This window comes from Athalia rosae, chromosome 2 (assembly GCF_917208135.1).
Source record: "Athalia rosae chromosome 2, iyAthRosa1.1, whole genome shotgun sequence".
Taxonomy (NCBI): domain Eukaryota; kingdom Metazoa; phylum Arthropoda; class Insecta; order Hymenoptera; family Athaliidae; genus Athalia; species Athalia rosae.
In genome coordinates this window covers 11,846,478-11,874,455 of record NC_064027.1, presented here as the reverse complement: position 1 = coordinate 11,874,455, position 27,978 = coordinate 11,846,478, and the positions used below count along the sequence as shown (strand labels likewise).

General features: G+C 37.6%; 1 protein-coding gene across 4 annotated transcripts; it reads right to left on the bottom strand.

Moving 5' to 3' along the window:
* Positions 1-4,435: 4,435 nt before the first annotated feature.
* LOC105683983 (alpha,alpha-trehalose-phosphate synthase [UDP-forming]) lies at positions 4,436-27,562 on the bottom strand. 4 transcript variants are annotated; one of them, XM_048649976.1, is made up of 12 exons: positions 27,413-27,562; positions 21,585-21,690; positions 19,924-20,080; positions 14,453-14,617; positions 14,105-14,333; positions 13,721-14,037; positions 13,256-13,629; positions 12,201-12,392; positions 11,067-11,394; positions 8,356-8,649; positions 7,761-8,012; positions 4,436-7,195 (listed from the first exon to the last, which is right to left on the bottom strand). In XM_048649976.1, exons 2-12 carry the CDS (start codon positions 21,659-21,661, stop codon positions 7,163-7,165), a joined length of 2,418 nt encoding a protein of 805 aa, XP_048505933.1. In that variant the 5' UTR covers positions 21,662-21,690; positions 27,413-27,562; the 3' UTR covers positions 4,436-7,162. The 4 variants fall into 4 exon arrangements, with proteins under 4 accessions (XP_048505933.1, XP_012252443.2, XP_048505935.1 ...); XM_012397020.3 differs by lacking the exon at positions 27,413-27,562 and adding an exon at positions 23,724-23,760; XM_048649978.1 differs by lacking the exons at positions 19,924-20,080; positions 21,585-21,690; positions 27,413-27,562 and adding an exon at positions 15,543-15,567.
* Between the last annotated feature and the right edge of the window lie 416 nt (positions 27,563-27,978).

Sequence of the window (27,978 nt, the reverse complement as noted above, 5' to 3'; positions counted from 1 at the left end):
CGATCAAACCAATTATAACGTCGCGCAACCCGCATCATACCTACAGCCATCTACGGCTACGTAGATAACAATTGAGAAAAATTTCATATTACACCACGGATTTTTCTCATCACCTGTATGCGTAATTATCGATTGTTCTTCATTTTGTATCTTCGCTTCGATCGACAAAAATAAAAGAAAGAATCTTCAAAGCTCATCCCGCTAGAACGAATTTGTTGGTTCTATTCGCATCTTTATGATACACGCGACATCACGATTCTTTATTTCAATTTCAAAAACCAGTTTTCAATGTCACACGTCACATTTTTCACAACGTATCACAAATTTCGACAAGAAAGAAAAAAGAAAAGACGGAAGAGCGAGCTTTTTTCAAAAATTCTTACGTGATGAAAAAATATTGCATATAGGTGCAGATATTTTCTGCTTTATTTAAATGAAAGATCTAGCATAGATCCAGACTATAATCTGATGTGTGACGTGAAGCTGGCTAAGGCTTTTAGTCGTTGCAAAGAGTTATTTCAGCGTGGATTTTACTAAGTGAGATGATAATACAAAAGGGCAACAATCCCGCAACCGTTCGTCCGATGTGACCCGCGCCTTGCACACCTTCCCTCCGGGCATCCGTGTTATATCCGAGGGATATATAACGTTATCTAATCCCGAAGGAGTGTTGATTCTGCGGCTCACACCCGCATCACGCGATGAGGTTTTCGTGTCGCTAGGGATTACCCCTATTTTGCGACTGGAAACTCCTACCGCTACCACCGCGGGTATACCCTGCACTCAGCAGCCCCCAGGTCGCCATCTTAAGTTCGAATCACAACAAAATTAATACCCTACCATAACACAGTTAGCTCTTGAGTAATAAACTTGGACTTTTCATTTGCTCGGTTGAGTGTAATGAATTTGTAAGCAGGAAAACCGATCGGTAAAATTATAATAACCGAGGGATAGCTGATGAGTGCAGTGTTATCTTTTGCATTTGTAATTATGATTGGAATCCGTTCGCTGTGCAAAAATGAAAACTTCGCCAACTTTGTATTTTTCCTGCCGACGCAGTTCAACTAGACAATTTGATGTAAAAGATGATGTGGGTACTCCGAAAGCGGATCGTTGCGATTGTCTTCTTTCTCCGATGTTTCTTCTGGTTCAAAGAATGCCTATTTCGGGAACCCGCACCGAACTTTAGGAACAATCAAGTTATCCGCAAACTTCATCAGAAATTCAAATCGAATCACTTGAAATTTTTCTCAAGTTGGAAAATTCATTCCGAGACTAATGAAACTTGCGCCTCATGCTGGTTGACGAAGACACAACTTTCGAATAACTTTCCAGCAGTGATTGAGAATTACGACTTGTGTACAACTTCGTATTTGGAAGTTTTCAATTCCGTTGATCCGTTTGGAAATTCATCGTCAGAATCCCAGAGCTTTGGCAACAATTTTGCGGAATTCAAACGGAATTCACTCTCCAAAATTTGTTTTTATCAAGTTAGACAATTGATGACGAATCATCAATCGAATTGGCGATCGGTTCTCAACCCTGAGCTTCACTAATGCACTTTTCAAACTCAAGACAAAAGAATCCAATGAAAATTCTTCCTTGTTACAAAAATGTGGCGCCGACTACCTCATACGATACACGGTATATAACACAGTTGGGCTCTTGGCTGATTGCTGATCCGCAGGGATATACCGCATTCACGTTACATATGAGCTACATCTTTATACCTATATACATTATACATATAATATGTGAGTCGTTCCTGCGGCGGTAATGTGCTTCTGTGCACAGATTATTCTATTACATCGTATCAACAGAGAAGGAGAAGGGGGTAGAGGGGTAGAGGGAACGCCAGGGGTTACCACCCTTGCAGTCGGCGGGTATACGCGATGTTGTTTGGTCTGAAAATACGCCATTGTTTCAGCCCGATAAAGAATTCAACGTTTGGATAATTACATCAGCATCGATTGCCGCCGCCGGCAAAGTTAGGCTGGCTTACACAACTTAAACCGCCTCCCTGGCCTGAGCCGTAAAAATATTTTCAACCCTCTTATATATATCAGGCGGGTTATGTTACTCGAACCGCAAACTTCATGTATACCTATATATCTATGGGTACGTGTACTATATACGGTTCTCAAATCACTGCACCGCGATTTCATTCAAGCTTATCAGAGATAGGGGCGAACGCTCTCCAGGCGGTAAAAGAAATTGATACTTGCACTTTTTCCTGCACTATTATTTCATGTTATAGCTATGAAAGAGGCAATTCTGAGGAAGGTTTGGTCGAGCGACTCGACGTTGATCAGCCTTTACTGAAAATCATCTAATGTTTTCGATCTCTTTTTCTTAAAATTCTCCCAAAATGACAACTTCCGGCGTTCGGTTTGGAGAAGGGTTTTCTCATATACCTCCAACAGAATGGCTGACCCATGAGAAATCTCATAAGTTATTTGCCAAACATGACGAGTAAGTATGTTCAGATGCAGTGGGATTCGCGAATTCAATTTTTTGAGTTTACGCTCTCTTGGTGGCCGGAATGTGCTGAGATTTTTGGGGGCCATCTAGTCTCGACGAGTGCATCGCACAAGAGTGAAAACGATCTAACAGATCGAAATCTTCGAACTACGTTAAATTTATGTAAAATTTTTTAATTTTCCATGAAGAATAACGGTCTCGTTAGAGCTTTAGTGCGCCACGTCCTTCCGGTTCTCAGCCACCCTCGATGTAGATAATTATGGGTGAGTTGGACACGTTTCGCGCAACAGCACGGTAAATAATTTATGATCCGAGACTGGAAACTGGCAATGCAAAATTGTACACATTATACATGTATAAAGTTGAAATTTGTTTACCCTACTGTTACAGTCCGAAGCTCAAAATCCTCAGTTCATTCTTGGAAGAGAAGGATGTGCGGGTAAACACGGCAAACGCGAATGTACCAGAGAGCGAAGAATCAGTGAGGCAGCAGCTGCGGTCCTTTGGCTCCATTCAAAGTAAATAATCCAGGATCCTTGGCCCAGCCAAGACATCCTTGTTTGCCTTTTATTAAACTCTTGTTAAACGCTGCCTTTTCATCGCACACAATTGAATCGGCAAAATACCGAAAATAATACCATCCACCCGCCCACTAGGACCAAAAGTGAGGAAAGAGATCGAAACTGCTGGTCGGAAAAAGGGAACTTGGAAGTGAGTGTTCGCTGTTTGCTGGCTTTCTTCCTTACCTATGAAATGGACACCGTGTAATCGTGCTTTTATGCGTACCGTTTCGTTGGCAAGATATAAACGACGAGTCCGCAAAGGTAAAATGAATTCGAGGTATCCGTATATACCTTTGCGATTTGTGAGGATTCCCGGACCGCGGCGTGTACGTTTCATTGTAACATAACGGATGCTCGGTTACAGGGATCCAATGAAAATATTTTGATGTTTTTCGAATCGCGTGGAGTAGCCGCGTATTATGTCCAGACAATACAGAGAAATGTGTATCTTTCCCTTTGACAACTACGACTCTACTACTCTCACCATAATTCCCTCGATGAACGAAATTTCATCATCGTCAACCACCTCTCTATGAGGATATTGTACCTATGCTGTGCATGTTAGAAAGATTTTTCTCTCCACGAAAATAAAATCGTGCAGATTATAAAAATTTATACACGTTTTGAATCTGTTTCGTTATTCCGAGGACCAAAACTTGACGAGGAACATCCGAACACACACGATCTTTCCAATAAAGCTATATTCCTCAGTGATATAGCTTGAATGTCTGATGTCTGGAACGCGGAATCGATGTAGGTTCAGGCACGAGATCTACATCTTTTTACCTTTCGTAACAAAAAATTACCTTTACCGATGGTAAAAAATGCCCACTGTCGAAAAATGGTTCTACAATATTGCACGGATCCTGAGATCTTTGTACCTGTAATACAATTGAAAGAAAAATCATTTTTTCTCCGAGTTTTATTTCAACGAAGATGCTCCTCCCCCATGTAATGACACGTAACTTCTAATTCGGTTGGAATCAAGGGGATTCTTCCTTTGCAAAAGTGTTTTGCAAACCTGAAAGCGACATCTGTTCAAAGATTTGTACACCGAAAAAGCACAAGAGCAAATCGATTTAACTCAACCAACGAGGGGTTGTTGAAAAACGCTCTCTGTAGTCGGCACCCCTAATCTCTGGCAACGTTGACCCCCTCGAATAATAGCTTACCATGTTTCGGTAACATAATCGATTTGAAAATGACCGCAGATAATTCGAAAGTTATTACTCAACATGTGATCGATAGTGATCTGCAGGAAATTTATTCGCATGTAGATCTGACAATGAGTGATCGTCACGATGATCATTTTCCGATGAAAAAAATTCAGAATTCAATTTCAGTGCATGGGTTCGAAGAATTAATAAAGCTTCTGAAACAATCAGAACAAATTGCAAATGATAAAATTTTTTATTCGTGACTACAAAAAAATATGTTTGATATACAATATAAATTCTAATAATTCATGTAAACTTCGGTTGCTTTTTTCATCATTATCATACAGCAAGTAGAATTTCATTAAAATACAACTATAACTACGAGTAATATAAAAAAGTGGGCAACTTTTATTAGGAAAGGCCTCATGATGCAGTCCTGTGTATCAATTGATTGGTTACACATATCTGTGTCATCTCTTATTTTACAAGAGAATAACCAAATCGAAAAAAAAAAAAAAAATGTATGTGGCTTCAAGTTTCGATTGTTCACGTCGATAAATTTACACAATGATTATTGTTACACTAGTAACTTGCTTTCAATTCAATTCAATTCAATTTTAACTGACCTTTGATACACAAATCGATAATATTCTTGTTTCCGATGTACTGTATAGGATTACCAACTTCTAGGTCAATGGTGGATCGAAAAATATAACGAGTATCTCTGTATCACATATTACACTATGCGAATACTTTTTGTGTAGGTATATAATATGATGAGTATTTCCAATTGAAATTATAGGACAAATTGGTCGATTGATTTGTTAATGTTGCCTATACTATATGTAATACAATGTATAATATGGCACAGTCAGAATTATCGAATCCGATTTTTGAGCCACCCTGAAGTTGAAAGCTTCAGTAAAAGTACTTATTTGCAGATATGTATAAATGTACCAATAAGGAACTTCAGATACCGGTACTAAAAATTTGAATGAATTGTCATCAAGCACATTATAGATTGCACCCTTGATAATTTCTTCCTTTCATGTATGTCGCATTCTTCATCATTTCTTTATTATCGTATAATGGGATTATTATCGTTATTATCATTAATATTACTAAAAACTACTATATTACTATGGACTACGACTAATATCAATATCATGATTAACAATATTATTATTATCATCATTATCATACAGGCTAGCACATTTCGAACGTTCCAGTCGAATATTTCGCGAACCAAGGTAAATACGGCTGAAAGTTGCATGATCTCAAAAATAATAAATTATGTTCAAAATACCTTTCACGAAAAGGACTAGTTTTCATAATTCCAACCATCCGCCATTTTCTCCAATGGAAACGAATCTTCTTTTTCAGAGAAACTTTTTTCCGAATCTACTCCGATTCGCATAAGATATTTAACCCATAGCACCATAATTATTTTCGTACGTTTTCCTAGTTTTTCACGCCAGAGGTGACCCAGCCCGTACATTTTTTATTTTGATACAGAAAATATGTATTCTGACAAATTTCTGAAAAAGCTCGCGTCTTTTTGGGTTCGAAATGTTGGATTAATTTTTCGTGCGCATGAGTGATGGTTTTTTTTTTGATACTTTTTTTCTGTTACGGTGACTAGTAATGAATATATTGACTAATAAATACGAAAGGAAATACGAGATTGCTGATGCTGGCCTTATTGTATTAACTCAGGAGCTTCCAAATTACTAATACAATATCAATGATCCATAAATCTAACTTAACTATAAGACCTAAGTTAAAACGCTGTATTTTAAATAACGTTCATCATAAAACAAGACAATAAAGAATAACAGAAGGAGTAACAGAGCGTAAAAGTATTTCTTTTCTCACTTACAGAAAGAGTATGGGTTGACTGATGCGATTTGATATTGAACTGGTTTTAGATAAATTCCTGTAATTCAATTATTTTCGATTGTCTGATTTTTTCCTAACAGATGTTCATTTAATCTCATTCCGAATGTTCTGAAGTATGTATAAAAATATAGCAGCTTAAAAATTCATAGAAAAATATACACACGTTTCTCTAGAGTGTAACTCATTGATATTCTCTTATAGACTATCACCACGTCAAAGGTTGGGAATAGATGAGAGATAAACCATTTTTTTTTTTTTTTTTCTGAGGTAAATTCTTTTGGTCGGTCTACATATTATGACGTTGTTTATATTGGATCAAAAAAAAAAGGAATCTAAGAATCGCATTGAAGAGGCCTTCCTTACTTTACATATGACGAATCACTATCTCTAAACTTTGAATCGAGTTGTCCGATCGAATTAAAGAACCTTAAATATATACGTGTGGTTAGAAATGTAACATATCATGAGAGTTAATTCAGTCGTGATAACCGTATTCAAATATCCGCAGTTTTAATGTATCTTACAAATCTACTAGTAGCGAAAAATAACGGTGATCACAGCTTTAGAATATGATTTAGGAGGTATTGCCCGTAGAGAATCAATTCCCTACAATAATGAGAGAATATGAATACGATTAGTATAATTGAAGTTAAGCTATACTGTTGATTTATCACCTCAAAATTTGAATTTTGTACGATATCAATGAAGTTAACGCGTATGAAATAAGAGAAAAAATGGAATATTATCTGTAATCGTATCTTTCATGATTTTCAAAATAGTTTACAACTCCTTAAACTCCCGCAATTTTTCTGTGTCCTTCGTGTATCAATACTTGCAAAATGTTATTATTGCTCGGTGGAAAAATCATGATCTTGCTCACTGATCCTTCGAATACTTTCACATGATGATCGAACGTGGTTTGCTGTCGTGGAAATAAGATGATAGGGTGATTTTGAATAGAATTTCGACCAAATATACAGGATTACTAGATGCGTGATACTAGGCAAACTTAATCCTGGGACGATTAGACCTAAGATTTGAGGATCGTCCGACCAGGTTCCTCTACGTTGACCACTTGAGGAATGCAATTGCAGGCTGGAAGAATTGATCGGATGTTGGATCTCTGTAGTATTTTAAATACCTTAGAGATTATGGAACTTTCTTTGGTTGTCAATGTTCTTTTTTGTCGACTCTACCGCAATGAAGTGAGTTTTGCGAAGGACACGGCGAACTTTGATAGATCTAATTCGCGAATTATCCATGAGGATAGCTATTAAATTTTAAACTAACAATAAATGTGGGCGCTAAATACTAAATTCATAGAAAGCTGAAGACCGGCATCGATCTCTTTCACGGTGTCCTTCACTTGCCTTTAGCATCAAGGACGTGATATTAACACATTTCCAGGGTTCAAAGGAGTCAGCTGTATTATACTTATTGACTGCAGTTCAAGATATTTCTACGAATTTATATATTAATCGATTCTCTCAACATGACGATGAGCCCCGTTGAGCCCTGGCTTTGTATGCGGGTGTATCATATGTACTGAAAACTATAGGTGCGTATTTTTTGGGGTTGTTTGTTATCACTTAACTGACTACTTTTATTATAATTTATTACGAACGAGGTGCGAGTCCTCGACTCACGACGACTACGCTACCTGTTGCTCAAGCTTCTGCTTTTCTGGAGATGTAAAAGACATCTCCATGGCGATACCGGGACTTCCTCTGCGGAATCGTGAAGACTGAATATGATCCACGGTGCTGTTACGTGGTTTACGTTTGCTCAAATGTCGTTCAACCCACTTCAACATTGTCAGCACTGAATCTGTACTCGGCAGACGACGCTCCGCTGAGGTACGGATTATGTGCGAAGATGCAACGCGGAAGGTCGCCGCCATGCCCTTCAATGCCTAGAAACAGAAGGAGTTCGCAAGTTCGATTACAATTGGATAGCGGGTGAGCAAACTTCGTCACACCGTCTAAAACATCTGGATTTTTGAAATATGGATTACGATTTTTGACATTTTACTAAGTGAAACCAGATTGGCGCATAAATTTTCAACAACTTCAATTCAATTCAGATTTAATACTTTCAAAACTTTACGAACAAACTCGATTTCAAGATATGAATATTGAAGCTTTATGCTTTACTGAGAACCGTGTACCCTCTTCATGATAATAATTATTTGATTTTTGTAAGCAGACCTTCATTGCGTCTCCATGATAATAATTATTTGATTTTTTTGAGCACACCTTCATTGCGTCTTCGTCTGTCGCGTCGTCTCCGGCATATATGATCCTGATGCGTTCACTCCAGTCTAAACCGAAGGCAGTTCGTAAAATGTAGATCGAAGCACGTCCTTTGTTCCATTCCACGGGTGGTTTCGCTTCAATCGCGCAGTGAGCGGCACAAGCTTTGAATCCAGACTCTTCGATCAATTTTCTGGCCTGTTCGACCATTGCAGCTCGTTTTTCCATCGGTGCTTCTCGATAGTGGAATGTCAGGAGAGCTCCCTTGTTCTCTACCCACGCGCCGTGCTTGCACACCTTTGAACGAGCATTAAGATGATTTTTAATAATTAAAAGAGAACGTTTATCTATTGTTGATTATCATAGCCATCAAGATAACAAATTTCACCCACAATGCAAAAAAAAAAATCATTTTCTAGTCTAGAATAATTCGGTATTTGAGTAGTATCTGATCGTTTCGAATTGAATAGTTTCGAATTTTTAACTTTAGATACCGGAATTATCAATTATTTGTATTCTAGTTCATAAGAATCTTGTTAGCTTATTTGAAATATAATTATACTTGTATTGCAAATTTGCATGTTGTAATCTTCTTCGATCTGATATCATAGATATATCGAAATACTTTGAAACTCAGAATACACGTGTAGTTTCGATAACACTTTGTTCATTCTCAATTCAAGAATAATTTTAATCTCGCATGAATGCGCAATTCGTAGATTGGAGATTTTTGGCCGGCAATAAAATACGTTATCGCGTTATCAATAATTGAATAATAATCTGAATATAACCGTCATAATTCGTAAAACAATTTTCAGGGTCATGGCCAGATGATAGCGAGTGCAGTCTGCACATCTTTTTCAATTATTCGTGTAATATAACATATGATAAATATGAATTGGTTTGATAAAGATACACGACTATAAATAACTCGATAAATAATCCCGTATCATTTATTTTTTATTAACCTGACACTTCCTAGTCTGTAAATTTGTCAAGAAGTTTCGAAAAGCCTTCTTGGAAAGAATTTTGTGTAGCAACAACATAAGCTAATTTAGAAATCCAAAATAGAAGTCAAAACCATCATTGCTTCGCCTCATCTCGACCTTCAAATTTAAATAGGATACAATTAAAACGGAGGCAGAAAGGAACAAAAATAATATTTAAACTTTTTGTAATAATCCACATAAACTTTAAACAGCTGATCCAAATTTCCAAGGCAATTGTGAGAATCACATTTTCCGTGAAAATCCGATGATGCCGCTGATCAAACTGCTGCAAGCTGCAGGGTGAAATGAAGTTGACCGGACGAAAGAACCAGTGCTTACGACATACAACTACGATGCGTACAACAGGAATTGATCTTTATTCGGTTAAATATGGTTCATTCAAAGTAATAGCGAGACTTAAAGATACTATGTACAGTTCTTTTAATATTCCCTCTCAATCTAAACGATTTACCTCTTCACAGAACTAATTCATGGAACGTAAAAAAAAAATTTAGTCGTCATGTACTGCATAATAATCCAAGGATCGGTGTAGAATCCAAAATATATAATGCAGCCAGTGATCTTGAACCGTAAGGAGATGAAACTTTTCTCGAAATACGACAAAGGGAACAAAGTTTGCCATATGAATAATTGTTCTTCGAATACATGCAATTACTTGGCGGAATGAAAAATGTGTACAGTGTGTAAACTTCATACGGGTAGCAAGAATAAAAAATGAGTTGACAAAAACCAAGAAAATTTTTAAGTAACTATTGATTCATGCGTGATGCAAATATATCTACATCACAACCGAATTCGGCGCCGCTACAAAAGTTTTTTTTTTTTTGTCACTTTCGTACACATAGCCATTGGCTATGAAATCAGTGCTCGGAAAATATTGGATGAACTCCACATCATTCGCCTGCGCAAACGAATCGTTTGAATGCTGAAAAGAATCGGAGGTCTTTGTTTCTTTATCCCAATTGTGCGAGTACGTGCTTGTAAAAACTTCTGAACCGAATGAAAAATTAGCGAATAGCTGAATAAATCATTGGATAGCTGTGTATGATTGTCAATTGATGAATGATCAGTAAATGACATGTCAACAAACTTGTCAATGATTATGTATACCATAACTTTCGAACTGAAACCGAGGCTGAAACTACAGATGAAATATATCCATTCTACATAACTGTTACGACAATGGTAAATGTTTTTCATTTATTGTTAACTGTAGCAGAAAAATTTGTGGTATAAAATTCACGATACAAAAATTGATTAGAAAGAATAAATCAGGATGCTTACTTATTTAATACTACCTGATATTGTTTCTCATAGTTAACCGATAAATCGAAAGTCTCTCAACATTCGACCTTCACAGATTCAAATTCTACGTTACAGTTCGAATCGATTCGAACTCTCATTTATTGCCATTGATTCTTTTTTTCCTTGGGGAATTCTCACAAGAAAATGATTAGGCCTGGTATTTGACTTCACTCGTCCGCGTAGTTTTATATTCTCGAAATATACAAATTCATTTTCATGAGAATGAATAAAGTCCGAAGGAAAAAATCTGAAGAGGCCGGTCATCGCGGTATGAAAGTGACGGAAAAACGAAAGACATGTGCCGGAATGAAAACAAGGAAAAGAAAAAAAACCCACAGAAAAGCGAACGATACGTCGTCATCGGTTTACGAGAGCCGTGCATTGGGGTGTCGACCGTACCTGATCCTGCAAAGTCTGCATAAGTCCGGCAACTTTATCCTCGAATTCAACGGGCATCGGATGCACGAACTTGCTTCCGTCGGGATGTAAAATTTCAAGACCGTGATTTCCAGCGTACGTGATGCCCTCGATTCCGACCATCGATTTTACGTTGTTGACGTTCCTTCCACTTACGATGGCGATGTATACATCCGGCAAGTTGGAAAGCCTCTGAAGAACATTCTTTGTCTCCAACGGCAGGATAGCAAGGTCAGGATGTGTCGCTATCGGTGCCAAGGTACCGTCGTAGTCCAAGAGAAGGGCCAACTTGTGATTGTCGCCAATATACCTAGGGGACATGCGCCATCACTGGGTCGTTACCCGGCTTTCATCATAAGTCAGGTCGCGGCACAGCGCGGGCCCGCCGCTTCAAAAGCAAGTAGCTCTCCAAATTTTCATTTTTGTTTTCTTTTTTCAAAAAATTCCAATGCCCTTGCGTTTACAATAGACCGCGAGCAAGTGCGTGCAAGTGTCTTTTGACTTTACGTGGCTCCCAAACTCAAGTGAGATACCATGCACAATTTTGTTGCATTTCATCAATCATCTGCCAGATCGAAGTTACTCATGATATTTTTGATAATCACAATTTGATTTTGTACAGGCATTTAACCTACGCAGCGACGTACCCAGACTCATGCTTATTCCTTATTTTTTTTGTTTTTTCTTTGTTTTTTCTTTGTTTTTTTTTTTCCCAATCTCTTGATTTGCGGAATATGCTTAAAGTTTGCACATCCAACAACAGAAAATACAAAAATCGATAATGATTAGAAAGAAATAGATATCGCTGCAAAGACGAATTCAAAATCAGTGAATATCTACATCAGGACGCGCGTGACCTTTCAAGCAATTAGCTGCAACCTTTTAGGTATCTGAAAGATCTACTGTATGTGAAACATGAAGTAATCAGACAAAAGTAATGCAGTGAAGCAATTGAAACAAAAAAGGAAGAATATGAAACAAATATTTGACCATCGCATGACATTTGAAAAATATTTACGAAGAACCTTGAATTTTTTAGAAGGATAAATGCGTCCTCTATAGCACATGCGTTGGCTGGGCCCAGTCATGCACGGATCTCTCGTCTGTGATACTTACTTGCTCAAATAATCGTCAAAGTCGTCCATCGTTACCGGCTGCATCGTGGTAGCACCAACCGAATCTCTTTCTTCAAGTGATCCCATTACTTGGAGGAATGATTTCATCCAGTAGTTCACATCGTAGATCCTCTCACGACGACGCAAGTGGTTCATACGCAGCGTACGCTCGTCCTCGGGCATTGTTAGTGCTCTGGAAATTAGGAAGCAGTTGAAATTGTGCCACCCTTCGAACTGAACATTGTTCCGATTCATCGGTCGATAAATGAGCGAATAATTCATTCCGGAATTATGCAAATTTAGATACCAATTTATGGTGTTGTAAAAGAAACTCATTACGTTGTAGTGACGCGGGGTGTGGGAAGATGTGAGAATGCAGTGACGCCGTAGCGACTGGGTCGCCCACTTAGTACTTATAATACCCCACAACGTCAATGACGATTACCGAAAACTTAGAAATACAAGCAATTTTCTTTTCACGGCATTAGAAAGTCTATATTTTTCTGCAAATTTTTAGCTCGCGTAGGTCCGTTTTGCTCAAACCATTCCCGAGATCGCCTCTTTGATCTAGGCGCCATGTTTTTCGAATTTTTCAAATGCTTTTCTAACGAGTGGTGTCGCGCCGAAGTTAAACTACTTCGCTTAACTCTGAGAAAACAACGTTTGTCGACCCTTCGATGGTCATAAATGTCGGTGTTTTTTGACGAAATTCGAAAATGAATCATCAGTCGCAGAATACTCCAAGCTTTTGAACATTTCTTGAATTTCTGCTCTATCATTTTTTTCTTCCTAGTTAGGAACCTCCGAACTGAGGGTTCTAAACTTTACGGTCCATTAGGTGATTAGCTTTATCACCATCTAGATCAATGTAAAACCATTGATGGGGCCTCTGATAATTCATCAATTTTATGGGGCCCACAAAAATAATCAAAACTGATAATGACAAAAAATAGTTTCGCACATCTATAAGTCGATTCCATGTTTGGATGAAAGAAAAACTTAATCATGACATTCACTTCACACCAAGCAATCCATCATCACCTGGCGAAAATTTACCTATGAATGACTTCAGCGGCTTCGTCGATTTCGTAAGGGTTGCATATCAGTGCTTCGTGCATCATTTCACCTGCACCAGCAAAGGGTGAGACGATCAAAACGCCAGGAGGTTCGGTTATCTGGCAGGCCACGAACTCTTTCGCAACCAAGTTCATCCCATCACGTAGAGGGGTGACCAATGCAACTGCGGCTTCTCTGTAAAATGCGGCCAATTCTTCCTGGCTGACACACCCGTAGATGTACCGAATTGGCGACCAATTTGGCGTGGTGAAACGACCATTTATGCGACCCACCAATTGATCCATCTCAAGCTTAAGGTCCTGGTACTCCCGGACATCGGTTCTCGATGGTACCGCTATTTGGAGCATAGTCACCTGTTGGTGGAGGCGAAAAAAAACAAATGTTCAGAGTTCGACCTGAGAATTTGAAAATCCGCAATAACGTGAAATCGAATGGAAACACTACCTGTTCTCTATGCTGGGGATGCTTTTCCAAGAGCATTTCGAACGCCTTCAGTCTATGAACGAGACCTTTGGTATAGTCGAGGCGATCGACACCAAGTACGATTTTTTGATTGGTCAGCATAACTTTGGGTGCGCTTTCGGCCAGAGCCACAAATCTGTCGAAAGGTATTCCAATCGGAAGAGGTCGGACTCTAACAGTTCGACCACCATGTTCGACGAGGAGATTTTTTCGGTCTACACGGCAGCCAAGACTTCTTTGACAGCAATCGACGAAATTTAAACAGTAATCCTGAATGTGAAAGCCGACCATGTCGCAGCCTTCAGAATTAATAGACGGATTAGCTACGCGTGATTATCACAGTCACGGTAATTCTTTAAATCTTACCAAGCATTCCTTGGAGGATTTCGTCCGCCCATGGGAACAATCTGAAGATGTCCCAAGGCGGGAACGGAATATGAAGAAAGAAGCCTAATTTTGATCGGAGATTTTTTTCTTCCGCTGATTGTCTGACCCAATTTGCTGCCAACATCAAGTGATAGTCGTGAATCCATACCAACGGTGTCCCGTTTACCTGCCCTGATTGTTCCTTGTGGATTTGTTCAAGTGCGTTCACCTGGAGAAATACATGATTCGGAATGGGCGTTCAATAGGCCGAACTTCGATGACGTGTGGCTTATAAAATGCAATCCCCCATCACCTTTCTGATACCGAAACTGATCGAAGTGAACTTACGGTTTGAGCGGCAAACTCTTGATTGACGGCTGCATAGGCACGCCAGTGCTCGGCAATAAAAGTTGCACGGTCAGGCATGGAGTGAAAAAGTGGCCAAAATGTACCGTTGCAGCATCCATTGTAATACGAATCGAATATTAGCTCATTAACATGCACAGCGACAACCTGTAAAGAAACGAAGACCGCTCATGTTATTTTAAACAAATAACATTACTCATCTAATGAATAACAGAGATTTCAAGTCGTTTGTTCGAACGATTACTCGTCTGTTTTTCCTCGCTGATTTATCCTTTGGCAATCGACTCTAAGAGCGTTATTTCGTTTTTTATAAATATATTCGCATGAAAAAAATCAACGGATATAAAACAGCGAGAAAGAATTTTTATGGTTCGTGATTTGTACATCGTATATCGCGTTTTTAACGACTACGGAATAAGGATAACAAGAAAACTCGTGAAATAAGATGAAGAAGAGTCGATCATTTTCAACATTGATTGTGCAAAGTCCGTCTGTGATTGGATTTTGCCCCGTCGGGCCCTCGCTCCGATAATCAACTCACTCATTGTCATTGACCAACAATTTATTGCCATTATCTAAACATTTTTTTTCATAAGATTTCCAAAAAAGATGAGTAAAAGCTTATTTACGCCAACGATGAAGACTGCTCCGATAAATCACGTCTCGACCAACGGATCAGCTGACGATCCGCGTGCAGCGAGGTATAATGTATAATATGAATGAAAACAAAATGAAAACTGCAGTGAATGTTGGAAAACTGCAGCAAAGATTACTGGACGATTTCAAGATAACATATCCATGTAGGGGACCACCATTAATCGAAGTTAATTTGCACGATTTTTTTGCAAACGCGTCAAATCCTGAACTAGTTGCGAGTGTTGTCTGTCAGCTATCGGCAAGTGGTATTGCCTGGAAAAAATCATTTTAGTATACCGTATATAGGCGTGGGCTTATAAGGCTCATAAATTTATAGATATTAACGCAATAAAAAGTTAAATTTAAAAATTGAACAAAACGTCATCGGCTTATTATCATCGTCTTTTTTGTGATAATTCGAGTCTTAAATACTTACTGCGTATCTTTCCAGCACAATATTAATCCATCACTTGGATTTAGCAGATCGAGTAAGCTTATCAACGCAGTATTTAAAGCGCGAATTTGTTAAGCCAAAGGCTTTCCGCCACACCGCGAAAACCAATTATGGGCCATAAAGCGTTAAGTAAACATTGAATCGCGTGGTTTATCTAAGTTTCAATTGAGACGATTTTTTTGATGGGTGTGCGTAAAATATGAGATAACTTACAATTCGCGGAAGATAATTTGTGTGAATTTATAGATATGAAAACGAGAAAAAAAACGACCCCAATTTCGATAAGCATGCTAATATTGAAATACTCTGCTACATTTTATCGAATTTCACCATAATTGTGCTAAATATAATCATCTGAATCTTAGTAGGACAATTTTAATCAAAACTGCAAAAGTAGCTCATACGAGATTAGGATAATAACGTATTAATGACGATGATCACAAGTGAGAACCACGCTAAGGCGAAGGACGCTGAGGATGTTATAAGTTTAAAAATCGTTGCTAACAAACAAATACTGACTCTCATATGTTATGAAAGCATGAAAATCAAGGTTGATAAAAACTCTGACGCATGTTGTTCTCCCGGTGTTGACGACCCCTTTATCCCGTGTAAACATACTTTTATATCCGTTTTCAATAAAGACCTTATTATACCAGTAAAACTGATCCCATTTCAATCCTATAAAAACGAATTGACTCGATTCTCATAAGTATTTACAATGAATCTATAGAGATTTGAGATGAAACATGTTCCATACGTCACCCGTTACGATAACCCAGTAACCCTACAAACCTGTTGCCATAAAACGTCGTCATATTCGAGAAAAAAAAAACAGAAAATTTAAACTCCTCATTACGGTAACGTTGTTCAGTCGCGTATATTTTGACCGCGTCGTATCCGCAGTCAGACATTTGTCAGACGGTAGATTCCCCGGCAAAAATGAAAACAACAAAAAACAAAACCGAATAGAAACTCATCAACTCCAGATTCATCGCCGCAGCTATACCAAACATTTTCATTCAAATATCAAATATCCCATTCAACTTATGATGAGTTTAGCGACGAGTTGTAGTATATACGTCTATACCGGGTGTTCCAGATGACGCGAGCGCCTGCTCTTAAGCAACACGTCGCACTGGAGCAACTCGGCATATCCTTAGTTAGTGCGTGCAATAATATGTACATCATCATAGCGTATTGTATAACGATCAAAACAAACAACCCGGAGATAACATGAATCACCAGTTTGACAAATGGTATTTATTGTCTTATTATTCAAGTAAAATGATTAAAGCCACTCGATTTCACCGTTAATCTACAGTATTATGGGTATCATATTTATTGTTATTCATCCAGCCAGCTTGTGAGTTCGATGATAAAAAAAAGGACAAAATAAAAGACGAAAAAAAAAAATTAAAATTAAATGCCACCGAGTATTCAGTGCAGACGAAAGAACTGCATGCATACAGTGCGGTCAAAAAATCATGATAACTAGCTATTTCATACGCAACCACGTGGCCGCCGCAATCGCACGATCGTAAATATTTGCTCTTATTTACTTTGACGTCGCATTTCCAATATTTATCGTTTCACGTACCGAATTCCGACACAGCTAACTCGCTGGGCCAACGATTTCGAATATCAGAGAATATTGGATTTCAAAGATTTGATGGATTGCGTGTCCAACCGCTTGATTCATCTTAGAAACACGTGTGTACCCGGTAGAAATATATGAATCCCAAACATAAAAAAAAAATAAAAAAAAAATAAAAACGATCAATTTCACCGATTCGTTTGCCTAATTACGGCGATTCTTTCTCATAATGACACAAATTAGGCAGTCGATGAGGTTGAACAACTTGAAAAATACCCTCTTCACTCTCGACCGATGTGAACATAATCCCTACGAACGTTAGAGGCATAAACAATGAAAAATATATTTAAAAATAAAAAGAAAATTTTTCAGTAAATCTCAAGTTGTTATTGTTTTCGAGAGTCGTATGAAAATTTTCTGGCAAAGTTCCGATGATCAGAAAAATCCAAACGCGAGCTAAGCTAATGTACTGAGGAAAAAGTTGTCCCGACTTATGCGTATTCCAAAAATATACCGTTAATTCTGCGGCCGTATAACATTCTTTCACGGCGACCGTCAATACACATGGTGTAGGTACACTCGGTGTGCACGTGAAAATATATTTTTATCAATGTTTTTCTCTTTATTTTTTTTTTTACGTTCTTCCTATACGAGGTAGACTGCAGTGTTATGTCAGTTCTCGGAGCTCTGGGAATAATCCGTAGTAATATCAACGACGTTACGCGCACGGTGGATTACGATTTACGATATATGTAAGCTGTCTTTCTTTATCAAATATATATATCAGTGAATTGTTGAAGGGAATTTTTTTAGCCATTATAAAATCAACGCAGAATAAGAAAAGTGAACAACCCGAAGCTGAGTACCGCGTGATCGGAGCTTAGAGTTACGGTTAGTCAAGGGCAAATTGATTCCCGATTCGTACCGTCGTTACGGTATCATCATTAACCGTTTATTGCACAAAGTGACGAATCATCGCGCGAAATCACGTGTTCACATTTCAGTTGTATGATTTTATCACCTCGATACAGGTATGTATAATACGTAAACGCGTGTGAATTTATATCTATGTAGCAGGCGCGATGTGAATTATTGAGTTATAACAGGATGAAAAAAAATTGACGTCCCCGATCGCAATCTTCCTATATGCATAACACATGCTTTACATGAGTATATAAATATATTATATATTATATATATATATATATATATATATGCATCGATATATACTTCATTTGTACGTATACCTATGCATGCACAATATCTGACGGGAAAATTCCACCTCGTCGTATATAACGAGAGAACAAAGTTGGAGAAAGAGAGACGACTGCAGGTGTTATTACTCATAGCGATTATTTTATATATATTTTACAAGGGAAATTTTTCCCGTCAATTTCTCCCATCTCGACTTGTTTTCGCGAACGCGAATATTTCTCGGAATACATCTGCGCATCGCCTGTTACAATAAGTTTGCATTATAGGTATGTATACGTATGGTGTACAGTTACGCATCGTGAACAGCGCACTGTTTTAAAACCCCACGAATCAAATGAAAGTGCGTAAGTGTGCGTGTATCACGTTGAAAATAACTCATACGTGAATGAGTCCGAATTGCTAAGAATTTCTTAACAGATTTTACGCTGCGCTCATACGTTCGGAGAACGTCCGTCCATCGTTAGTCCACGGGGTCGATGCATGACCGATGCGTGAATGCAGATCTCCCAGATGCAACTGCGTATAGAGTTATTATTGACATGATTACTATAATCATTATTCTACATTGTTATTGTTTTCGTGCTGAATTTCTTTTTCCTTTTCTTTTCCTTTTCTTTTCCTTTCTGTCTTGCACCTGAACTAAATACGATAAGATTCGGCGTAAAACCACATCATAAATCTCTGAACATGCGGAGCTGATAATTGTGAATCAGATCTTCCAACTGGTACGACAATTGCATAAGAGATAGACACCCGTCCAAGTTGATTTTCATGACAGAGACTGTTTAAGGTGCGATGAAGAATACCGTATAATTATATTTATAGTATAATTTGTGTAATATACAGCAATATAATATACGATATGTGCCGAGGGAATAGATGTATGTAAATTCGTGATAAATAAGTTATAATACGTAAATAGAAAAATAGCTATTCAATAACAGCTGAAAATATCTGAATTTCGTAATCAGTATAATATACATAATGATCGATGTTTGATTAACACAGCGTAACTGTACTTATCGTATGTAGTTCAAGCGACACTAATCATTGGTTGATTTGTTTTCACTATTTACTTGAGGACGAGATCGATCGCGTGGACAATAGATCGGACAAAAAAAGAAAAGAAATATCATCATAATAATAATATTGCGATTATTTAGATCAGTCGCGTACTAAAATAGTCAACAGATGTATGTTGTATGAATATGACCTGCAGTAATTGTCAGTAATTCTTATTCTTCTCTCTTATCTATTTAGGTCGATTTCCGTACGTGCGTCGATCGTTCGAGCAAAGATTTTCTTCTTCGTTGCTTATTGATTCACGAGCGTAGTTAGTTTTTATATTACCCCCCTGCATTCGCGGAGGGAATTCTCAAATTTGCATAAATAACATATCTAGATAAAAGATAAAACGAGTCGATTGCGCGCGAGGATTCCATCCGCTGTCAACAGGACATTTACAACGTTATAAAGATAATCGGGCGATAGAAGGATTATTTGGTGCGATCTAGATGCATTCATTATATTTTACGACTTTCAATTTTCACTCACCTTACGAGATAAGAGACCTGCCGTTGGCGTACGATCGTTCGGATCTGATTCTGGAATCTGTTCGTTTGGGTCATCCATGTGCATTCCTGGCCATCCAACCCACACTCCGTTTCCGCTTATTACGACAGGTGCTACCGCTGTGACGAGGCCCCCGGCGCTAAGGGATGAATAAGGAAATTCAATTGCATCGGAATATGTTAAGACGGAAGCCAACATTTCATATGATAATCAGTTTTATTATCACGAGCTAAGGAAAAAATATTTGAGCTGTAAATTTGACATTTGTGACGTGGAATCATCACGCTGATAATTACTTCTATCGCGATAACATAATGTGAATAATATCGTCAATTTCCATTGACTACTTTTGGCAGATTTGTATTCCTCATTTCCGAACAAAGAACACTAGCAACTATAGCCGAAAATAACCAACGATTGGAATCTTTAATTTCCATCAAGATTGTACGATATAATATATGTGAGCATCAGGATTCAGAACGAAGCAATGTCTTCAATCAGGATTGATATCCCGAGGTTCCTTAGAAACTTACAGTGGTAATAATAGAGAAAAGATTATTTCAGAGACGCGTGAATGGCACAAACATAAATTTACACGATTGCGTAAAATGTTTTAAACAAAATATTCAAATGTTCGTAATAAAAGCGCAGACCCCCAGAGATGAATAACCCAAATTAATATACGATGTTATCATTCATAATATCAATGTTTATCTTTACGAGTTTCAACGATCATGAGTATCAAACGAATTACTCCTGTTTTTGGATATCTAATCGACTTTTTGCAATTCTCGTACACTTCATCCCGCGATAATCGCCACGTGACCAGATGAAAACAAGGACTTGAGCAATCGGTGCCAAACGTTATTTCGCGGGAGCTGACATACCCATTTGCGTAATAGAAAAATGTTTACAAAAATTCAACTTCGTAACAGTTTTCCGGCTTCTTATCTGTTGCTATTACTATTATTGCCAGAGTAAATCATGAAACACGTCAGCCGTATCACGTAGTAAGATTTAACGCGATGAAAATAACGTCAAATTAGATTAACACCGAACAATAATTTTCATCACCTTAAAAATTCAACGAATTACCGATCTTTCAATTAGTGGCAACACCAGCGACCTTCAAACAGTCCAGGGACTAGGTCAAGCTGTAACAATGCGAATTGTCTTTGATAACTGAGAAATTTCACGCGCCTGTTCAAATGATGTTAACACCCTATACGTAACTCGATGCAACTAGCACTTCCGCATTCTACGCTTCTTATATCACCTGGAAAAGATAATTGAATAAAAAATGTACATCTCACGATGCAACAAATAATGCTCATTCGCGTCATTATGTTCTCACAATTAATCGAATTCGATCATTTTGGAATCCAGAACAGCTTGCCGTTATCGCGTAAAAATTTTTCAATCAAATTTTCCTGTCGTGAAAATTTATTGGAAAGCAAAATTTTCTGTTCATTTTATAAATTATCACAGTGAGCACGATACGTTCGGATATAATGTTGTCTGTCGGAGGGTCGGTGACTTTCGTTCGTTTTGCGCTTTATGAAAAACTCTGAACTCTGATGCAGAAATGAACAATAGCAATAATAAAATCAATGTAGATAGATGATGGTTGGTTGATGACTTACCTCGCTTTTCTCTCAAGTTTTCCGGTAATTTCATTCCGTTTAAGGACAAACGGTAGTCTGTTGCTGACGACGATCATGCTGCCGTTAGAAGAGAAGCTACGGGCCTCTGTAGACATGTTGGCGTATGTGTAATTGAATAATTTATTTGATTTATTTATGTATCTATATACATATATATATGTATAAATAAATACTCGATATTAGGAAATTGTGTTTTTTTTTTTTCTCTCTTTTCTTCCAATAGAAAATAATTAACTTCGAAGACCGGGGATAGTGTCACGCGTTTTATTGTTCTTAAAATCGGTGGATGAATTAAATGATGAGTATTTGTCCGGGTTGAGGTGATCCACAGAAAATGCTAAAGACCATCACGGTTACCGACTGCGTTTTTCTCTCTCACGGGTACATTTATCTACACATTCGCATGTACATACGCATACAAATATATGTCACATATGTTGTATGTTATATTCGAATGAGTTTTTGAACTACGGTGCGAAGGCGAGCCGAAGTGGCACTGAAGTTAAACGGCCACCGGTCGCGGGGTTTATTCGATTTGGCGGCACAGCGAAATGGTCCAAAGTACGCGCGTTGGGCCCCAGCTATCAATGGAGGCCGTGACCTCCGGTCCCCGAGGGCCCCGCGACTGCCCGCGATATTCCACCGCCATTAAAAGGTTATCTAGTTATCGCACAATTTTATGATACACAACGCTGTGTAAACATATACGTATTATTCACTTCTATACCCACACAACCGCGTCGCGCATCGTCACTATTCTACATACATAGCCGAATAGGCTGTGATACCGTTGAGACGTGCATAAATTTTAATTTTCGGTCCCAAAAATAGAAATTCATTCGTCGCCCTCTCATCCGCGACCGTTGCGAATAATATGTTTTGGCAACTTACGACTATACAGGGACTATTGTAGAAACTGACCACTCTGTACGTCTGACTAGGATTGACTCAACGTGCGTGGCCTATGAAGTGGCCAGATTCCATGTATCGTCTATGTATGATTAATTGATATGGAAGATTTGAGTAATTATACCGTACGTACCGGTGGCTACACGTGTTCATCGCGTTTGAATGTACAGAAAAAAAGATAAAGAAAAGGAGACGCGACTTGTATATAATTGATATGTAACATTATACCTACACGTTGTCATTCACAAGTTACAATTTATCGAGTATCGTTGTAATGATAATCGGAATTCTAAATTCCTTAGTTTAAAGCGAGGATAATGGGAAAAGAAATATATGGGTCATTCCGCCGAATCGAACAATTTGGGCCTTTGTTATGCCGCCATTTTGGAGTTGCGATTTCTTGAATTTTTGGAAGAGAATTTGCCAAGTTTTTCATTAATTTCTACAAATTGGAAAAAAACAACTCTTGGTAGGGAAAATTCTCAGCTTTTCAATGGGAATATTCACGTGTTGTCATACACAACAGACAATCCAATTAAAGTATACTTCGAATTTGATATTGTTGTCTGAAAGCTGAGAGTTTTCTTTAAGAAATATGTCATTTTCACGATGTGCATATTTCTTGTTTGACCACAATTAATTATTGTTTAAATACTTGTCGTTGATTATGTGATTCTTCGAAACAGTAAGATAATTTTAAGTAATGATCTACTTTATCACCCCATCCTCGTTGGAGGTGGGTGTTCCTGGGGGTTAATGTAGATGGGGCTGACGCTAACAAAGTCCCATTGGAATTAGCCGGTGATCGCGCTTGAAAAAAAAAAATTATTAAGGATTGAAATCTTACAAAAGTAACCGTCTTTTTACTGATATTATTATTTTGAGTATACTCATTTACTTTATCACCCTATCTTTTTCAAGGAATGAAGGTTTTTGGGGCTTGTAGAGTGATGTGTCATTGAAACTTCATCAAAATTCACAATTGAATGGTGCTCGGGCAGCAAAGACCATCAGGTTTAATAAGGGCCCGAATTTTCAAAAAATTGTTTTCACAATGTAGAGAAACATATTTACGGAGTTTGAAAAGAATCGGTGGCATCACCCCGTAAAAATGATTCTATTTGGTGGAATGACCCATATACATGTAAACAGGATAAGACTCTTATTTATTCTACTCGTATGTATATAATAAACGTGAAATTTCTTCACCGATTTTCTGGAAGATAATCATTTTTCCTGTTGTACCGCGGAATGTAGTTTTCAAACACTGTTTGTTGAAATTATAAAAATACAAATGAATTTCTTTCTATTTTCTCTCGACGTTCCAAACTTCTTCAGAGATCAACGTCGACTAACGTTACTACGCTAATATGTTTAATATGAATTAAGCGACCTCGTTCGCGCAAAAAATAACAAACACAAATTATATTGTAAGAATATGATAAAGTTTAAGGGGGAACGGTCGCGTGTGCGCGTTATGTATCATTGCCATTTTGTACGCCTTCCCCCTATACGACGCACTTATTGCTTGTGAAAAAAAGTGGACAGATTTGGTTCTTCTTGTTTTTTTTGGCATCGCGAACATCCTCTCTTCTCACACGTAAATTCTTGACTCATTTTGTAAAGAAAACGGAACAAAATGGGAGAAAGATTGGGAATAGTGAAAAAAAATCTATCCCTTTTTCTTCACAAGCGAGAAATATTCGTCGTGGCCATAGGATACTTGAGAATTTTCGTTCCAAAAAAATCGATCTCAGAGATGTTTCGAGTTACCGAAAATTCATAACTCAAATTCGGTTGGACTCAAAAATTTGAAAAAAAAATTACAAAATTGTCTTGAACCAAGAGGTATCATGAGAAAAAATCGAAGAGGGTCACTGTTTTCGGTTTGTCGAAATGACGTGGAATTCCCCATGTATAGCTTCAGAAAGATATCGATCGCTATATTTATAGAGACGTTTTTAATCCTTGATTGATTTTATGCTACTAAATACGCATGTCTGCAGTCGCGATCCCACCGGTCAAGGTTCGTTTCCGATTTTTCTTTTCATCATTCTTCTTTGGACAAATCTTGGCACTCGAAGAAAGCAAAATTCTCGTTCATAATCAGCTGATTGAAAAAAAAAAAAAAGACGAAACACGGAATTTTCAATGAAACACGTGCAGAAATTTCCACATGAATCAAGTATCACGATATTATAACGTGGCGTGGTAAAGTCTAACATAAAGAAAATGATCGGTTAGCGTATACTGTTGTAGACTCATATTACATATACGTTTTATGAACAAAATAATAAGAAGTGTTGCAACGTCTAATTGTGATGGGTGCTGAAAGAAAGTGCGAGAGATGGAATAACAAGAAAACAATTATATTATGAGCGCGAGCTCGCATTGTCAGCGTCTATCAGTTTTGTGCGGTACGGAGAGCATCATCCTCATCACCATCGTCATCGCCATCATCATCATCATTATTATTATAAATATATCGTAGAAAGGGGAAATACTCATTCGTCGATGAAAAATATTTACAACACGGTCGCAACTTTATAGTATAATATTATTATTAATTTGTAATTACATTATACGCAGCTAGATGATAATTACTGTATGATATAAAAAAAGATGTTTTCTTATCTATTTACTCATTCATTTACATTAAGGTTATTTTTGTACCTTTTTATTATTTTTTTTTTTTTCTTTTTTTTTTTACCTTCGACAATATATGTATAATAATGTACCTGATGTATGTTATAACGCGATTGGATAAAAACATAAATCAATTTTGTATGGTACAGGTATATACGTATACACGTGGAAGTTATAAGTTGTAAGTCTAACGATAATGACGATATTACAATGCTCCGGTAATTGCGTAATACGTAAGGGGTGTCGGCATGTAAACTTGTGCATATTATACAAATGGGCGTATGCCTATAAAAATAATATTACGTATTGTTACACCATTTATCAAAAACCGATGCGGTGTGATAAGAGAATAACGTTAATTAAAATTGTTTATACATGATTTATAATTAATTATGTCAACCGAGGGATGCGACACACGCGTCTATCTTGTGATGGTCGCGAACTGAACCTGCTCCTTGATATCTAAAAAACACCGTAAGCAACCCCCTGATGTATAAATATCACGTACCTGGTACGTGCGCATATACTTTCAATTTAATCGATTTCGCATACACATATGATCATTATTTCATTTTTTCATCTCACTTGTACCGTGTTCAGTGGTAGGATTTGTTTCATAACTTTGATAGCTTCAAGTACAATTCTGATCGGTAATATGATTGGGAGAAAACTCTTCCATAGTTGATGAGCAATTGGAGGATATTTTTCGGAGCATAACTGTAATTGTGCATATTCTATCTGGTCTTGCGTTAGAACGCTCCACGTTGAAATTTCTCGCGCCAAAACTAGCGACGTTTCAGAAAATGAATTTAACGTGCGAAGCTGCGATGAAAACTGAGGGATTCTGTGATCAATTATTGAAAAAATGTGGTTGGGCCTCTATAATCTCAAACCAACACGGTCGCCAGATGAGTGTCTTTAAATTTTACGACTTTTAGTTCAAACATTTTTTAATCTATCGCATTTTTTTCAGATGTGAGCATATTGTATACCAACATCGCGATACACGCCGTATGTGTACGTACAATACATACATACAATGCTATACATAGTACATGATAGTACTGCGTAATGCGTTAGACACGTAATATCACATGGCACGCGTGCGCACGTTTCGTCTGGCGCGACGAGACCGTTAAAAAGAGTGTGGGGTAGGTCAAGAACTGGAGCCGGCTCGCCGGGTGAGTCTAGGTGTATCGTCACACCGATGTGTTTATCGACCTTATGCGTACTCATTGTCAGAAGGAAAGATGGGTTACAGGCACGCGGTTTTCAGGGAGGGCGATGTTCTAGTCCTCGCTCAATATTATAGGATAGATTGACAAGCAGACTAACAGTTGGATGCAATTATTTTTATTACCATATGGCAGTAATGGATGTTAAATTTATGATGAAATATTACGTATCGTATATGTTGAACGGTTGAAGCATTTTTTGTATATTTCATTCATCGTCAGAATAGCAAAAAAGCGTAATTGTTCTATCCGCAAAACAAAGTCTCACGGTTATACCGATTGGATTTCTAATATTTTTCCATAACAATCAAGTTCATCTATTGTCTTCATCACCTCGGCCATGTAAATACCGAGTTCCGTTTAGAAATCGAGAACTTGCTCGAAATTCTGAGTATATTAGGCAAAAGTTTCCAACAGAATTATCCGATAGATAAAAATATGCTGTGGATATTATTAAAGATGAACTGCGAGATTTTCGAACGTCAATTTGTGGAGCAAAATAGCCAAGTTCGGTTATACGTAAAAAACAACGCATATAACTAGTCAATGAACACAACAACATGAATAAATGAAAATGAACAAAATTATTACAGGTTCATGTGTTTGCTGTGATGAAAAGTCGAGTAATATGAATTTCAATATTTCCTCACTTGATTCAAGTCACATATAGGTAAACGAAACGAATTTTGAACGACCTACCGTATACCCAGACACAAATAATTGAATGTCAACTGTATAAGTGGAGATGTTAGACCTGAGCTAAGATTGAACGTAAATAAACACAGCTGCTCGTCAACATGTTAAATGCATTCGATAATGATTGTGGTTTCTTCATACGTTCACAAGAATTATATTAACACGAGAAATAATGAAATCACAATCTATATTTCCAATCAGTGCGCACACAGTCATTCGATCGACCCCTGCATACCCGATTCGATAATTGTAGATAATGTGTTGAACAATTGTTGGATTTAATCAGCATACATCACGTAGAAAAATTGTTCACATACTCACCTGAAACAGTTTAAATAAGAGAAGAAACACAAAAAGTAATTAGTGAATATTACAATGCACGTAACGAACTTAATGTGATATGCGTAGGATTTGTGGTCTGTCAACATGTGTCAAGGAGTTTGTAATGCGCGTCGCCGGCGTTGTTATCACTGTTTTTATATCAGACGGTCCTTCGAGAAGTTACCAGTCGACTGTAGCTTTCGTCTCATCCAAAAAGTTCGTTTATTCCCTATGCGAAATTGGTTCTATCTTAGACATGGCCACATGGCTACCAATCGTTTCGACTTTGATAAATCGCAGCTATTCAATTCCCCCAGTTTCGTAATCAATTTTATAAGCACGCCGCTGTTTTATTGAATTTGCCATTCATTTCTTCGTAACTATTTCAGAATTGGTGATCAAAGAGAATGCGGCAAAAGTTTCTTCTTATGCCAGTTATTAGAATTAATTGCCGCCAAAATCACAAAATGATTTTCGGTATATTTGAATTTGAACACCGGCGAACAAAACACACCCTAAATTCATAGACAATTCGTTATTCAATTGTCCATGTTAGGGAGCTTCTT